Raw genomic sequence first — 15,067 nt, forward strand, 5'->3', positions numbered from 1 at the left:
TTATTCTAGCAAGTGAAAACCTTCCTCGCACTGCTGCACTTGTTCATAATATTTTAAATGGCAGGAATCATTTTTTTTTTCCATTTTCATTAACGTCATCTCCCCACGTACACCCAGCCACACACAACCAATTAAAGGCAACCTTTAAAGCTGAGGGAATGATGTGGCAATAAATTTCACACTTGGATTGGGTAGAAAAATAAATGAAGAAATATTCAACCGGAGAAAAAAAAGCCATTTTTAAAAAAACATTCCGGTCCATTTTTTTTTTTTTTTCTCTCCAAGTGTGAATTCCGCACCACAGCAGCCCGGCACATCGGTCACTGAGAAAAATGTGCTACATGAAACTGTTTGTTATTTTTTCCGGTCTTTTCTGGGCCATTAGTCACCGGCTCCCCGCCTGGTCGCAGGGAGGTGGAGCTCTCTGTGGGAGCTGAACTCACTCTTTGAACGTCCCTGAGTCTGGGTCCTCTGTCATCACGTCGTGCAAGGCCTCCACGCAGATGTTGATGATGCCACAGAACTTATCCTGGATCACGCTGCGAACAAGACAAGAAAACAAAAATAAACATAAAAGAGTGGAAAGTGCTTCAGTGCACCCTCAGATGTATCAGCTCCAGGAAACGGCTGCACAGCGCAAAAGGGAACATGCACATCTACAGCAGGCCGCACTGTTGACACCTTTTAAATGATATTCCCTGGGGATGGAGGCTGCCCTCCAGTGCTGGAGGCTGTAAAGCATTATCCTCTCTCCTGAAGGATGTGGATTTAACCCCACCTGGGTGTAACATGATGCTGGGGAATGTTAGCAAGCTTTTAAAGTGACACCCCTCTCATCAAAAGTACCATTATTCTTAAGATTCATCATGGTGGTTTTCCATCACCTCCTTCTACAGTACGCACATGCACACGCACACGCACACACATGAAGATAGACACACACACACACACACACACACACACACACAGACACACACACACACACACACAGAAACATATGTATGCACACGCACACACAAACAGGAGCATTGGTCTTCTGCTTCTGCCTGGATTACTGCCCCCTTCTGGCCCAACAGCACTTCAATCAGCAGCATGGCTTTCCCAGGAGGTCTCATTACGTTACGGTTTCTTCTTCTCCCGAGCAACTTACACGGTAACAATTTGACATGTTATCCATTTACACAGCTGCATATTCAATAGGGTAATCCGGGTTAAATACCTTACCCAAGAGTATAACAGCAGTGCCCCATCAGGGAATCAAAGGAGCAACCTTCAATAAGCTACCTTGTAGACGCTACCTCCCTCCGGCACACCACACCGCTGCCCGGCCTACCATCCAAGAACCAGTAGGGAGTAAACTCAACCTGGAGCAGAGCCTAGAAGCAAAGTCTTTGTGCTGAATAACAATCAAAAAGAGCAGCACAAAGACAGTGCCATTTGCAACACCAACGCAACTGCCACTGCACAATCTGAGCAACAGAGCCCTCATTTTTATCAAGCTCATATTCAGTTCCAGTGTGACAATCTAAAGCCTCAGCAATCAAAACGGAATTCCAAATAATAACAGTAATAATTATGTAGTGTTGTTATATTAACAACAACAGTAACGATGACAACGATGACAATGACAACACCACCACCATTAATCATAAGGAGTAGAGAGCTCCTGGGCTGGGGAGACCTGCATGACTGGCTGAGCTGTGGAAGGCATATGGCCATGACAGCACCACTCCCGCCATCAACTGCGTCTCTCCGTGTGAACTGCGCCATGTCTACCTACCGCGCTGTTAAGCCCAGCGAGACTTCAAAAATAATAAAAAAGCAGAAATCTGGGTGTGCCCCAGGATAAGCTAGGATGGGTTCTTCTCCACTTGCAAACAGCATTGTCTCTTGCCCATCCTCATGTCACATTTTCAAATCTGAAATAAAATCAGGTGTTTGAGCGTGTTCTGGGTTTTATGAGGGTTTGTGTGTGGCAAGCATCTTGGTGCCCACTCATTCCTGCAATTTAGCTTCACCCACAAATCCCTCACAGACCTGGGCTCGGTTCAATCTCGCCCAGAACTCTTTCACAGATCTGATCACTTCAGCTTCATTTAGGAAGTCCTGGCTTTCACTGGTTGGACTGATTCAATAATGTCAAATTCGGGTGACTGCCAATCGCTGCAAGCCAAAAAGGGAGTACTTTCACTAAATAACAGTATGCATGTGACTCTGTCTGCTGCTACACTGCACTGCAATCCATCCTTTTCTCGTATTCTGATCTCCCTAATGAAGCTCCTTTAACTAACTCTGTTTCCTGCCTGGATCTAGTATGAACGCCACTGAGTGTGATAACTGCTTTTCAAAAAAAGATTTATTGATTGATTGACTTGAATAAAGAATGGCGCAAAGATTGGAAAAATGTTAAGGTGACCTTATACCAATGTAACAATGCTGTTATCATAGCTGAAACGTATCGTTGTTACTTCCCCCATGAGTGACTGTTGCTTTTACATAACAATGTGTAGTTACACGTTCATTCCTAATGCAATTATATGCTGATGTAAGGTCAATTTAATATAAAGTGATGCTATTACAAAAAAACAGCACATCATACAGTTGAAAAGAAAGCACACATGCTGGCAAAAAGCATATCCACTCAGACACACACACCGCGAGGCTGACAGATGCAGGGAGCGAGAGTTTGTTTCTGTAGGACGTGGGGGGGGGGGTGGTGGTGGCGTGCTCCGGGAGCACTCTGGCTCGGCGGTTTGGCAGAGCAGAGCAGATGTTGCTCGCCGGACGGATCTGCGTGCCGTGCGGCGTGGAGCGCTGAGCCGGAGATGAAAAGTGTGGCACCGCGCCCTCCGCGGAACGCTGTCGCGTCTAATGAACTTTGCCAAAAAAAAAAAAGGAACCGCCAGAGCCAGACCTGAGCAGGCGCGACAAACGGGCGGTCGAGAGAGTGACGTCTGTTTACAGCCGGAGACGAACGGAGGATCGATGTGCAGGTGGAAAATAAAACTGTTAAGGCAGCCCTGGGGCGCAGGTAGCAGTAAACCCCAGCTCATCACTCACACACAATTGCTCTCCGCAGGCCAATCAGCTGAGCTCCTCAAAATCCAGCCCCTGGAATGGGAGCGGGGCAGCCCACTACAGGACACGCACAAGAGCTAGTGATGATCATGAACTATCAGTGACATGCTGATTTTAACCAATCACAGCATTTTGCAACAGAGGGCAAAGCCTTTTAACTGGTTCAAGTCAGTGTTATGATTTGTGAAGCCTCACTTTCCCATCACTACAAACCAACAAGAGGGTAAAAGTTTCACAGGGGAAATGAAAAAATGGCAAGGAGGGAAGAGCAGGGGAGGGTCACATGGGGGGGAGGGTCACACGGGGGGCGGGACCACAGGGGTCAGGACAGACACATGCCACCATGAGTAATGTCTGACATAAACACACAAATCCGGGGGCCCCGATTGGCTTAGTAGGCAAGGAGTTTGTTCTGCCAGCATTAGGGGCGGACAGGTCAGCCAGGGTTTCCTCGTCTCACCGCTCTCAAACACCCTGTAACTCGTCAGCCGCCTGAGAGTCGCTCAGCTGATGTCCTCCAATGAGTGCACACTCCATTCCATTGCAACATGTGGCTTTTACTATGGGAAATAACCGTTAGCGGCATGCCAGTTTTCAACACACACACACACACACACACACACACACAAATCAAATAAGCTCCTCAGCAGTAAAAAGAAGACATCAGTGCATCACTGCCTGGCGTTAAACTTTTCTTGCTTGAGCACAGAAGTGTCAGAACAAAAGATTCTGCATTGACATAATAACTGTCCCTTGACTGGGGGTTCCAAGTTCTGGCAGGAAGCGCGCCCTTGGAAGCAAGGTGCTGCGATACCCCCCGGGCACGCTCAGGAACACACACAAACACCTTTGATCAGCGGCTCTTTGATCGCTCCGTGCCCCTGTGGCTGGATACAGGTGTTGAGGACACACTGCACCCGTGTGCCCTAAACTGCTCTTGTTTCAGGCAGAGTTAGTTCTTTGACTCACTCGGAGAGAGAAAAGCCGAGCAAACCTGCTGTGCCCAGCTGCTTTCAGATTCAATTAACCCCGGAGCCGGCAGGACGCAAAGGCGCATCGAAGCGGATCACAAAGTTTGCAACCAACTTCATTACCTCAGCCGGAAGGTTTCACCCCCTGTCAACTCTCCTGCAATGAATAAGATGCAAGCGTCAGAATGGTCAATAAGATTTAGGAGGTGTGAAGTTCCACTGGCACAGCTGTGGTGAGCGGGGAGGGTATGACTTCAGGAGTCCTCCACTCCCTCTTGCTGAAGAAATCGAGTTGAAGGCCAAGACCAGAGATGGCGCCGTTTCACTTCAACACCCAGCCCAGAGATAAACTTGATCGCCTTTCTGAGGGCTTTTTTAAAATATAGATCTCCCCGCAAATTAATGTGGCTGCTTTGGAAAGCCGTTAACAACAAGCCATAATCGAAACCATAAAGTTTCTGTATGAGACCCTGCTTATTAATTTTTTTTCTGCCCTCTGTCATAAACAGGCGCTTCAGTCTGAGCTCCCACAGCAGGTTCCCGTGGAGATGTGTGCTCTCAAACCCCCCCGCTGAATCATTTCGGATAAAAAATGAGCGCCTTTTTATTTGGTATATTCGATAATCTGCTGCATTCACATTCTACCCAAACACTGCCTGTCTGATTGCAAATACATATATGTCCAAACTTTTTAGAATAAACAGTAACAAATAAAAATCCAATAAAGCAGACTCAGATAAGGAGGAAAGCAATTTTTGTCCTTTTACCAGCACGAGAATTGCCATAATCGGTTTCATAAACTGTCACTACCTTTGTTTCCAGCCGTGAAAAACTAGGTCGTTACAACCAGAGCACGCACTCCACCAAAATAAGCGTTCACTCCTCACGACTGAGCACAACAACTGTTACAGCACGCAGACAGCGGCACAGAGACACAGGCCAGGTTACCGCACAGAGACAGATATAGTACCTGCCTGCATCGGAGACAAGTGAGCTACCTGCACACAGCGACAGGTGTGGTTAACACAGAAAAAAACTGCTGTATCCCCACCCCCTTTTGAAGACCTGTTTGGATGATACTGAATTAAATGTCGACTGTGACGCCAGATGATATAGAGCTTCATCCAAAGGCAAATACAAGGCACCCTTTCAGACACGCGTAGATCTAATTGAGCCCAACTGTCTAACTTTTCCATCTGGCATCATACTGTAATGTTATTTTTACTGTTTTTAATCACTGACGTTCTTTATTTTCCTTTTTAGATTAAACAATGAAAGAAATTTGACAGACCTGTCACTTATCTACAGAGGGAGGTCTTAAATATTCATTTTACTTATACAATATACAGAACACCGTTACTGTTAAATGTGACAGGTGGGATGTGGTTCAATCCAAAGCACATTAAACCAAAACTGCATATTACAGTAAACCCAGGGATGAGCCTCCCCAGAAGCTCATGTTAGCCCATGTTTACACAGTGTTCCTGGCTCACCAGATGTCTCTATCCAGGGCTTCTAACAAAATGCTCAGAATATCGCATCATACATTCTCCACCTTATTTGCACAGCTGGAGGGCAAAGGAGGGACCACAGCAGTGCCACACAGTTCAAACCTGCAACCTCAGTCCACTTTTAACCCCTTCACACAGACTGCCCTTGCCAACAATTCAAGGAAAAAAGCTACAAGGAATGATCTTTGGGTACATGCAGGCAGATTCAGAGACCTTTTCACCCGTTAATACTAACAAACACTTTCCGCAAAAGATCTGGAGCTTTCTAGCACAGTGCATGGCTGGGACCCTCTTCTAAGGCCAGTGATACATCATGCCCCACCCCCCCCCACCCCCGACCCCCGACCCCCGATTTGCATGAGAATCTGGAACAAACACCGGCGCGCTCTCCTGCGTAACAGCCACTGGAATTCAGGAGGGAGGAGTGGCCATTGTCTGGCAAAGTCTTCATTTCAGATCCTCGCCAGCCACCTGTGTCCCTGCCACAGTGAGCCGGATAAAAGCTAGCACAATTCGCACTTATGAATATTCAGCAACGCCTAACTCTAATAGGGCCAACGCACTGCGCACACAAAAGTCCACAGTACTCAACCGCCGCGAAAATCATCAAAAAACAACATACACAGAACATAAGCCTCCGTGAGCGCCTACAATTACGTCAAATTAAAGCATGAAAAACTGTCAACACAAAAAGACACGCACAAGAGAGGGTATCAAAGAATCAAAATGCAACCCTACTTTGAACCACCCCGAATAAGTTCTTACTTCATTAGTATGCATTACCTGACTCTGTCAAAGCCTGACTCTTGTAAAAATATTTTTCTTTGAGTCACTGGGGGATGTCAGAGTTTGGCTTCATCAGAAACATTAAAGCAAATGTGTACATTAGACCAAAGGATAAGCAGTGACCTTGAACATTAGATTTCCCTTCCAAACCATCCACATAAAGAAAAATGTCTATCAATTAACAGATGGAGAGAAAGCGAAATAGACTTTGCTCTCTCTGGATCATCCTGCACACTCTCAACCTCCCAGGGTTCTGCCCTCTCTGTAAAAAGATGATAATGCAAGGCTAGCCAATTCCCTCTGGTCGCAATGCTGCGCTGACGATCATTTCCGCACGTGAAATTGCAATTCTCAGGTCTGAGGGGAAAACAAAGAAAACTAACTGAATTGCTGATTTACATGTTATCACCACAGACATTTTGTACAAACAGACACATTGGGAAAATGGGATGCTTCACCAGCAGCAGACAGCAGACAATTTGAACCACGTTCTCTTTTTTTCCCCCCTCTCCAAGTTTATATCATCCATTGCAATTACAAAACAGACTACAAACTACAGAACAGAGCCTGGAAGTTTTATGAAGTTAGATGCTGCCTTGTTTTGTGTGAGTGTGTGTGTTGGAAAATAACTCCCTGTTACTGTGCAATGTTCTAGCATACTACATTTTTTTAAACTATTCTCATTCGCAGTTTTCATTCCATCATTCATCAGGTCCTGTTCACAGGCTGAAAATCTGAAGCTGTCTTTGGAAACCGAGCCTAACACTAACAAGAGCACATGTATCCAAAATGCTGGGTGGGAAGTGTGAGATATCTCACTGTGGACATAAAATACATGCAAAAATTATCTTTGGGAATGAGTGCAGTGAGGTCAGAGGTTCTCTCTGATTCAAACTTTATGCTCTTTATAAAAGTTTCAAGTGAGGACTCTGGACGCTGAGATCTCAACTCCCATTAACCAAGGTGGGTAGGGGCTGCAAAGGACTGCATAGCCAATCACCTCTGGTGGGGTGACCACATGCCAAGATACAGAAAGCTAGTCTGGGAACTGGACCATGATTCTGGTCAGGACTTCTGTTCAACATTTCACCAAAGGAGCAGCACCTTTCACAGTATGGTGTCCTCACCACCACTTATAGCAGCAACCTAGTTTTGCCAGAAATGTCTCCCATGAAAGAAATATCTAAACCCAGCCTCTCTGTGCTTCAGCTGGTCAGCATGAGGACACTGGGGTATGGCTCTGAATATCTAGCTGAGGTGTCTCATGGGGTCAGAGGTGAACCGATGTGATGGAACAGATTCCAGCCGTTTCTCCGCACTGACATATCACGCTGACTCATCATGACTCTTACAACCCAGCTCATCCCCCTTCTCATTCAGCGAGGCTTCCGATTTGACGAGGCGACACTAATCCCAACAATGAGAGCCTGCGTTGACCCAGAAATCCCACAAATTGGGCAGTTCAAGAAATCGAAAGACTTTCTTTCATTGCAAGCCAATTTGGATTCGTCAGGCATGAACTGCTGTCTTTGGAGGTGCTCTTCAGATTTCCCTCTGAACTCTGTTCTGTGTTGTACAGGAGGTGCCGGGGGTTTTTCTGGCTAAGTTACGCTTTGTTGAATAAGACGGCTAGCTGAAAGTAAATGGTCACTGATCCGGGCCTGGATCCATTATCCTCGGATCAGCTATGGGGTCATTACTCAAAGTTCGGGGAAAATCAATCACGACAGCTTCATTTTTCTTTTTTGTCCAGAGGGATGGATCAGACACAGCAGCACAAAAGGCAGTGAAAAGGCCCTCTTTTTACATGCACACATGATGGAGGAGTCATGATGTTCCCATGACGCCTTTTGAAGATGCTGACCCTCTGCCGGTCCAGGCAGAATGTCTTCTATCCCTCTCAGAGTGAAAGGTCTGACTCACCTGCAGGAACTGGAGTCTGACTGAGCAGAATGATGTGGCATAGCGTCCCTGGCGTTTAATTAGCTGCTGACCAACAAGGTATAAAACCTGCAGGAATTCCAGTCTTGAATCCTGGCTGAGCATGTGACCAACCTCTGGGCTCTTTCATATCAGTTCATTCATAAAAAAGCATACGTGTGTACCCTCTGACAGTTCCATCAACAGTTGGAGAAGTTGAGTAAGGCTAACTGGGCGGAAATGAAAGGGAATTGGATGCTTTTACCTGTGCTCCAGGTGAGTGAATGTGTTACCTGTCTACTGTGTTACTCACCTGTTATCTGAGGGGAGGAGAGAGAGCAGGGCCAGGGACGACAGCTTCCTTCTCTCTGGCTGGGTGATGTTATCCATGCGGTCCACCCACATCTCAATCATGCTCCCGAGGAGCTGGTCCGTCTGTCACGGTCAAGCCACAAGACAACAACATCGGCAAAAAAGTTCACAAGATCCGGCAACGCTGCAAGCTCACAGGCGCCCAAGTGATTCGGCATTCACACAAGTGACACAAATCGGGACGGCGCAGCGTTGGACGAAACAAAGTAACTTTCTGTGCCTAAAAGCAGTGGGAGTGAGTTGGTACCGCCTCAATAATTCCACCGATGCTTCCCCTAATTCCGCCACCACCGCAGGGCAGATGTTGTGGTAATTACGAGCTGATTTAATATACACATGCCAGGCCTGTTTGCTCACCGAGTCCTCGCCGTGGCACTGAGCACGGGGAACGTTCAGCAGGGAGCATACTGATGATATAGCCTGGGGTGAAAGGCAAGCCAAAAAACAGCATGTGGCTCCACTGGGAAGGAAATCACAGATGCACAGAGAACTCTGCCAGGTACAAAATGAACCGAGTGTTGTTTATATATATATATATATATATATATATATATATATATATATATATATATATATATATATATATATATAAATAAAAACAACAACCTATATATAAATATTATTCTATTACTATTATATTTTACATTTTATATATTTAGTTGTATATTATATGCAAGGTTTTTTTTTTTTATTTATGCATACTGTATTTTTGTCCTACATGTGCTTGTGTGTGCATCTCTGGAGTAATCGCTTTCTTAAAAAGTGATGCAGCTTCATTTGATCCAGTCAAAAATGAAAGAGGGAGAACATCCCCATGTGAGCTGGATCTGTAGATCCGAGGCCCTCATCCAGGGCCAGATTCTGAGTTTTCCTTTCACAAACCTGCATATAAACTCAGGCTACTCTGAGTTTAAGCGAACATCCAACCGTCACCCACGGGTTTCGAACCCATAACCTTACAGCGGCAGCTGGAGTGTTCTCTCACAGAAAGACCTCTGAGAGGAAAGAATGGAAACTGGGTGATTTTTCTGGATGTTTCCAGCGTGTTGGCACAACACCCTCTGCAGAGGCATGTTGATTTCAGAGATGGCTGTTCTCTCTCTCCCTCCCTACACAATACATCTAATACACAAGGCAGGTTCCTGACCTTTGAATTCCTTCTGAGACGTGTCCGCATGTAATCAGGCACACCTCTGGACTGGATTACTGGGTAACAACCCCATCGGATCACTCCACTTCCACTGGAGCGGCCCTGCGCTTGAGTGGCACATCGATCCAAGGTGACTTTCACAAAGCGTCGCAATTTAATAACACACACCGCATGCACGGCTCTGGGTTTACATGCACTGCATTTATGCATTTGGGTACGTTATAATGGATTTTTTAAAATAAAGGACAATTCAGAGGAAAGCTAATCTAATTCTTCTCAGAGAAATTAGATTGGACATACATGACCTCCACACACATTTCAGTTTTTTTGTTGTTGTTGTTTGTTGCACTTATATCCAAACCACATGAAAGCTCGACAAATTTAATTCCACAGAAAGCTCTCTGAACATCTATTCTGAAACGTAAATCAACAACAATAAGCATCCCCGCTATACTTTAAGTACACCCACTGATTTCCCAGTGTTAAGTGAGAAAGCAGCTCTCCCTCCAGCCCGTGCTCTGATACAACAACAATGCCAGCCATCATTGAGAATGACCTTCGATATGATCATCTTTTTGTTTATAACTATTTCACATAATGTTGTTTAACAGGACCAATTATCTCTCGCAACCTACAATGACTAATAGGGGGGTCATATTTCTCTGAGGCAGATGGTTATTTTTCCTTCTCTCTCCACCAGACAAGGCCAGGCATTACATTCTAACACTGACACCCTGGCAAAGCCCTTCAGCATCACTCTAATGGAGGGTAAATCAGGAATAGAGGCATTTTTTGCCGCGCGGCCATCTGACGGCAAATGTCAAAGCAGCTGTCCTCAAAAACCTCCCACTGCAGGCTTTCACACAACCCAGAAGAATGGAATCTACATTTCTGTTGAGTGCAGAGTCTGGAGAAAGTTCTAGGTGCGCGCTGCAGTACCCTTAGATCTGAGGGATAAGAGCAGGCTGCATTTTATAAGAGAAATAAAAGAGAACGGAATTAAAACGACAGAGCGTCACCTCTTTCATGCAACACCGAACAATGGAATCAGCATATCTATCAGGTTTAACGTCACAGTACACTTTTGCGCACATAGTATAGTTATCTTTAAATGCAGAGGGCATCTCTGGCCTTTGGACTAGAAATAGAAACAGGAGCTCATTGGTGTTTAAATATGGCAGACAGCGCTGGTCTTTGGGAGAGAAATGAGAGTGGCAGCTCATTGGTTGTTGTACCTCTTGGCCGAGGTCCATGGCCATCTGAGAGAGCAGCGTGGAGAAGAAGCTGGAATTCTGCAGAAGGACTCTTCCTGTAATGCCCAGGTATGTGGACATCACGACAGGGTACCTCTGCAAAGGCACAACACACAAAATCATAATCGTAATCATACAACAAAAAAACAATCCCAATAAGTATCAAATTTAACGCAGGGTCAATGCATGTAATTCTCCAGGGAAGAACTTACCAACAAACTAAAAACAAATAAACCTAAAACAAGTAATCAATAAATCAGACACAATGCACCTCGCACAACTACAACTACAATGCACAACGCTATTGTAGGTATAACCAAAGAGAAGAGAAGAGCAGACACAGCAGAAGAACCAGAGGCAATCAAAAAAAGCAATACAGAAAAACATTTAAAAATGGTCATTACAAGGTGGAGCTACTGTTCAATTTTACGACAAAATATAGATAAAAAGCAAATGTTGATTGAAAAAGACACAGTGGCTGTAAGAGTGATTATAAAAAAGGACACGACACAAGCAGGCAAATGCACTACATCAGACAACCATGAGAGAATATGACAAAGTCCCAGCAGTGGGAGAGAGAAGTTCCCTGAAGTCTAAAATGTGTGAATTTGAACAGATCTGAACCAATCCTATCGAGAGCAAAGCCTTCATTGGTTGCCAGGAGTCAGTGACTGACAGCGCACAGTGGCTCCACCCATAACTGGGTTCTTTAAGGTTCTCGCATGCTTTACCGGGCAAACTCACCTCTCCATCCACGATGCCTCGGAAAACCGCAGGTAAGAGAGGCTGGAACATGAGGGACCCCAGCATGGGGCTCACCTTTATGGCAATTTCAACAACCTGCAGCCAGAGGTGAGGAGAGAGGGAAAAGGATAAACACAGCAATGAGAAACACCACAGAGGTCCCAAACGAGATTCAATCTTGCTGGAAGAAACCACTGGAGAAGGGACTCCAATGCTGCGATCTGTCAGGCTAGTGTGCTGGACCGTCCACCATGGACCAGCAGCCTAGTCACCTGAGCGGTCCATACCAAGGAACACAAAATGCTACCGCCATGTCAGAACTGCTGAGCCTGACAAGTCATTCTGAGGTCAGAGCAGAAGACATTAGGCAAAAAGGCTTTTCTGTTTGACATGCAGTCATCAAAATGGCCTGATATGAAGGCGCCGGCTGTTATTTCCCTGTCTACCCTTGAATGACAGCCTATTACACAGCATGGCTGTTAGATTAAATTGACCAAACTCCTGAAAGTATCTATCCATTCATTTTATATTCAAAGGAAATTCTTGTCCAGCTGGGCTTTCTTTTAATGGGGATGGACCAATGGGCTCCACAGACCGTAGTCTGCTGAGATCCCCGCTGTAAAGCAGTTGGTTTAAATTGACAGAACTATTTTATCCATCGCCTGTATCCATCCATCCATCCATATATTTATCTCACTCTCCATCTATCAAACTTATATATGTAAAATTAATCACATTTAGTGTAAAACTTTAACAGTCCTATTGACTCAAAAAGCACTCAATTCTGCTTCTTCTATAAATTTGTAATACAACCTGGTCTTATGGAAGCACTTTAATGATGGGTAAAACAGTATATAAAGACTTATGCACTGTATGTGTAGTTTTATATTATGATGCATATGGAGGCTAAAACTTTTATTGTTTAAAAGCTGGCGTATTTTAGCCTAACTTTGATTGCTTATTTTAGCCTTTCAGTCGTGTTCAGTGAGAGGTTCTCTCACAGTAACAGCCTGTCAGTCCTGGTTTCGGGAGTGACCTTCCTACAGCTGACAGACGTAGCTCTGGTGTCATTTCAGCAATCGCTTTCCCTCCACTCCTCGAGGATATTACCCGCAAGTACCGCTTGCTCTTTTTTACACAGCTTTTTGGGCATGTCACTTTTGGGAGACAGGATGGTTCTCTATGTGCTGATGATGCTCCTGACACCAGAGCCTGAAAAACCAGCCATTTAACTCACTCTTTTTCCTTCATGGTTTTTCAACCTTCTTTCTCCTCCTATGTGGTAATACCGGTCTACCTGTCCATATGAGACATTGATATTATAACACGAATGAGCCTACGCATTTTGCCTGGCAACAGATATATGTATATGTAATACATCTGCGTGAGGAATAACTCGAAACATGCTGAGCTGTTTTGGCCCGAGGCAGAGATGCCACTGTTTGTGCAAAGCATGGATCCTGACCCTGACTGAAAGGCTGTGTATTAATTTCCAACGGCACCATGGCTGAAAGAGTTTAATGCGCTGCCATAATGCAGTTCCAGCAGAAATGACCTAGTTACAGTTTGAAATCAATACACACACATTCCAATCTAAACTGACATTTAATATAACATCGATTTGAAGCAGTAGCCTTAGCCAACATCAACACTTTGCCGGTTGGTTAATGGCCACCCCCAGAGGAATGAGTCTTTTTGGGAAGAACAGATTTGAGGATACCTGTTTATTTCCCAAGTCTCCTGACAATGCTAAGGAGGTTATTGACACACACATCGTTGTCAGACGAGCGTGAGCCAACCCTCCAAACCTCATTTGCAAGTACCGACTCAGTAAACTGCTAAGTACATTTTAAACGTGCAGCAAAAGTGCTGTGTTTCAGCTGACATTAGCTAGCAAACAATGTGGGAGTTATAACGGCACTGCAGAGTGATTAGTGGCCCCCTGGCTCTGTGTCACAGCCGAAATACTCCATCACACTTTATTTTAAAACAATTTCACACTAACACTATTTTAATACACCAGCACAGCCTCTCTCTCTCTCACACACACACACACACACACACACACACACACACACACACACACACACACACACACACACACACATGCACACGTACACACAAACAAAAATGTGCATGTGTGTGTGCATCCATACACGCTAAAACCGCACACTGTCATGCAGAATGTTACTGTGATGCAATGAAAGCACTACATACATGTATTAATTAACAGAAGATGGCTCTCTCTGTGTTGGGGTCCAGGCTTACAAAGACATGTGACTCATGCAGAAGCATAGAGCTGCCATGTGCCAATTTAAAGTTTAATAAAGGCCATACTCGGATTCTGCCAATGAATATTAAAATGTCTGCTGAATCACTGGGGGGTGGAGGGGGTCAAGAAGGGTCACATTAAATCTGTGATGTACAGACTTACAAAAGGGAGATTTCACACATCTTATACATAAAACTTAACAGTACTTGTGCAGAAGCAGAAACTTCTTATTCATATGAAGTCTTTAATTTTGTTCTGAATGTAGGAGTCAAGTCCGGCTTTGAAGTCCTTAAACACATATTAGAGGGCAAGAAGTGGGCACTAGAAGGAGCTGGACAAAGAGGGGTGGGGGGGTAGACGGGGGGGATGGGGGGGGGGTTCCTCAAGATTGAGCTGCCAGGCAGTGGGCGTAAAAGCAGCTAATTAATCTGCCGTGTGATTAAACAGTGGGGATACTGAAATGAAATAGTATAACAAAAAAACCCTGGAGGAGGCTCGGTTCAGTACACTCTGTTCCAAACGATCAGATAGAGAGGTCGTGACCCCCATGCATGTGTGGATATATATATATATATCCTATAGTGTATAAAAGTGGCTCTGCACCACGACCCTGTCCCTCTCCTCTCAAGGGTTTTTAAGGATCAGTACAGAGTAAAGCTGTGAAATAATAATCTTCAAAACCCACAAAAGACTGACTGCGCAGATGAGAAAGAAATTTTCATCTACGACCATCCCACTGCAGGGTAAGGCTTAATAAGGAGAAGGAGGGGCTACTGTGTGCTGTAACGGTAGAGGAACTAAGCTTGGAACCTGGCAGGGCGCTGCTCATGTCAGGCATCTGTAAAATCTCCAGCTGTGCGTGTGGATAATATTTCATATTTCAACCAAAGGGTTGCAGGATCAAATCCCAGGCTGGGGCACTGCAGGACAACGCAGTTCAGGCGATTCCTGTAGTATAGCACAGCGCTGTATAAACAGACAGCATGGAGGTGATCCTTCACGATGGCGCC

The 15,067-nt window shown here is 45.1% G+C and overlaps 1 protein-coding gene across 1 annotated transcript in view; it reads right to left on the reverse strand.

Moving 5' to 3' along the window:
• The window catches only part of ipo11 (importin 11), a 157,004-nt gene that overhangs the window by 38,166 nt on the left and 103,771 nt on the right, over window positions 1-15,067 (reverse strand). The window contains exons 25-28 of the mRNA XM_036527298.1: window positions 11,786-11,881; window positions 11,024-11,137; window positions 8,580-8,701; window positions 444-539 (exon numbers count right to left, since the gene is read on the reverse strand). Coding sequence (XP_036383191.1) covers window positions 444-539; window positions 8,580-8,701; window positions 11,024-11,137; window positions 11,786-11,881 — 428 coding nt within the window. The remainder of the gene's footprint in view (window positions 1-443; window positions 540-8,579; window positions 8,702-11,023; window positions 11,138-11,785; window positions 11,882-15,067) is intronic.

This window comes from Megalops cyprinoides, chromosome 4 (assembly GCF_013368585.1).
Source record: "Megalops cyprinoides isolate fMegCyp1 chromosome 4, fMegCyp1.pri, whole genome shotgun sequence".
Taxonomy (NCBI): Eukaryota; Metazoa; Chordata; class Actinopteri; order Elopiformes; family Megalopidae; genus Megalops; species Megalops cyprinoides.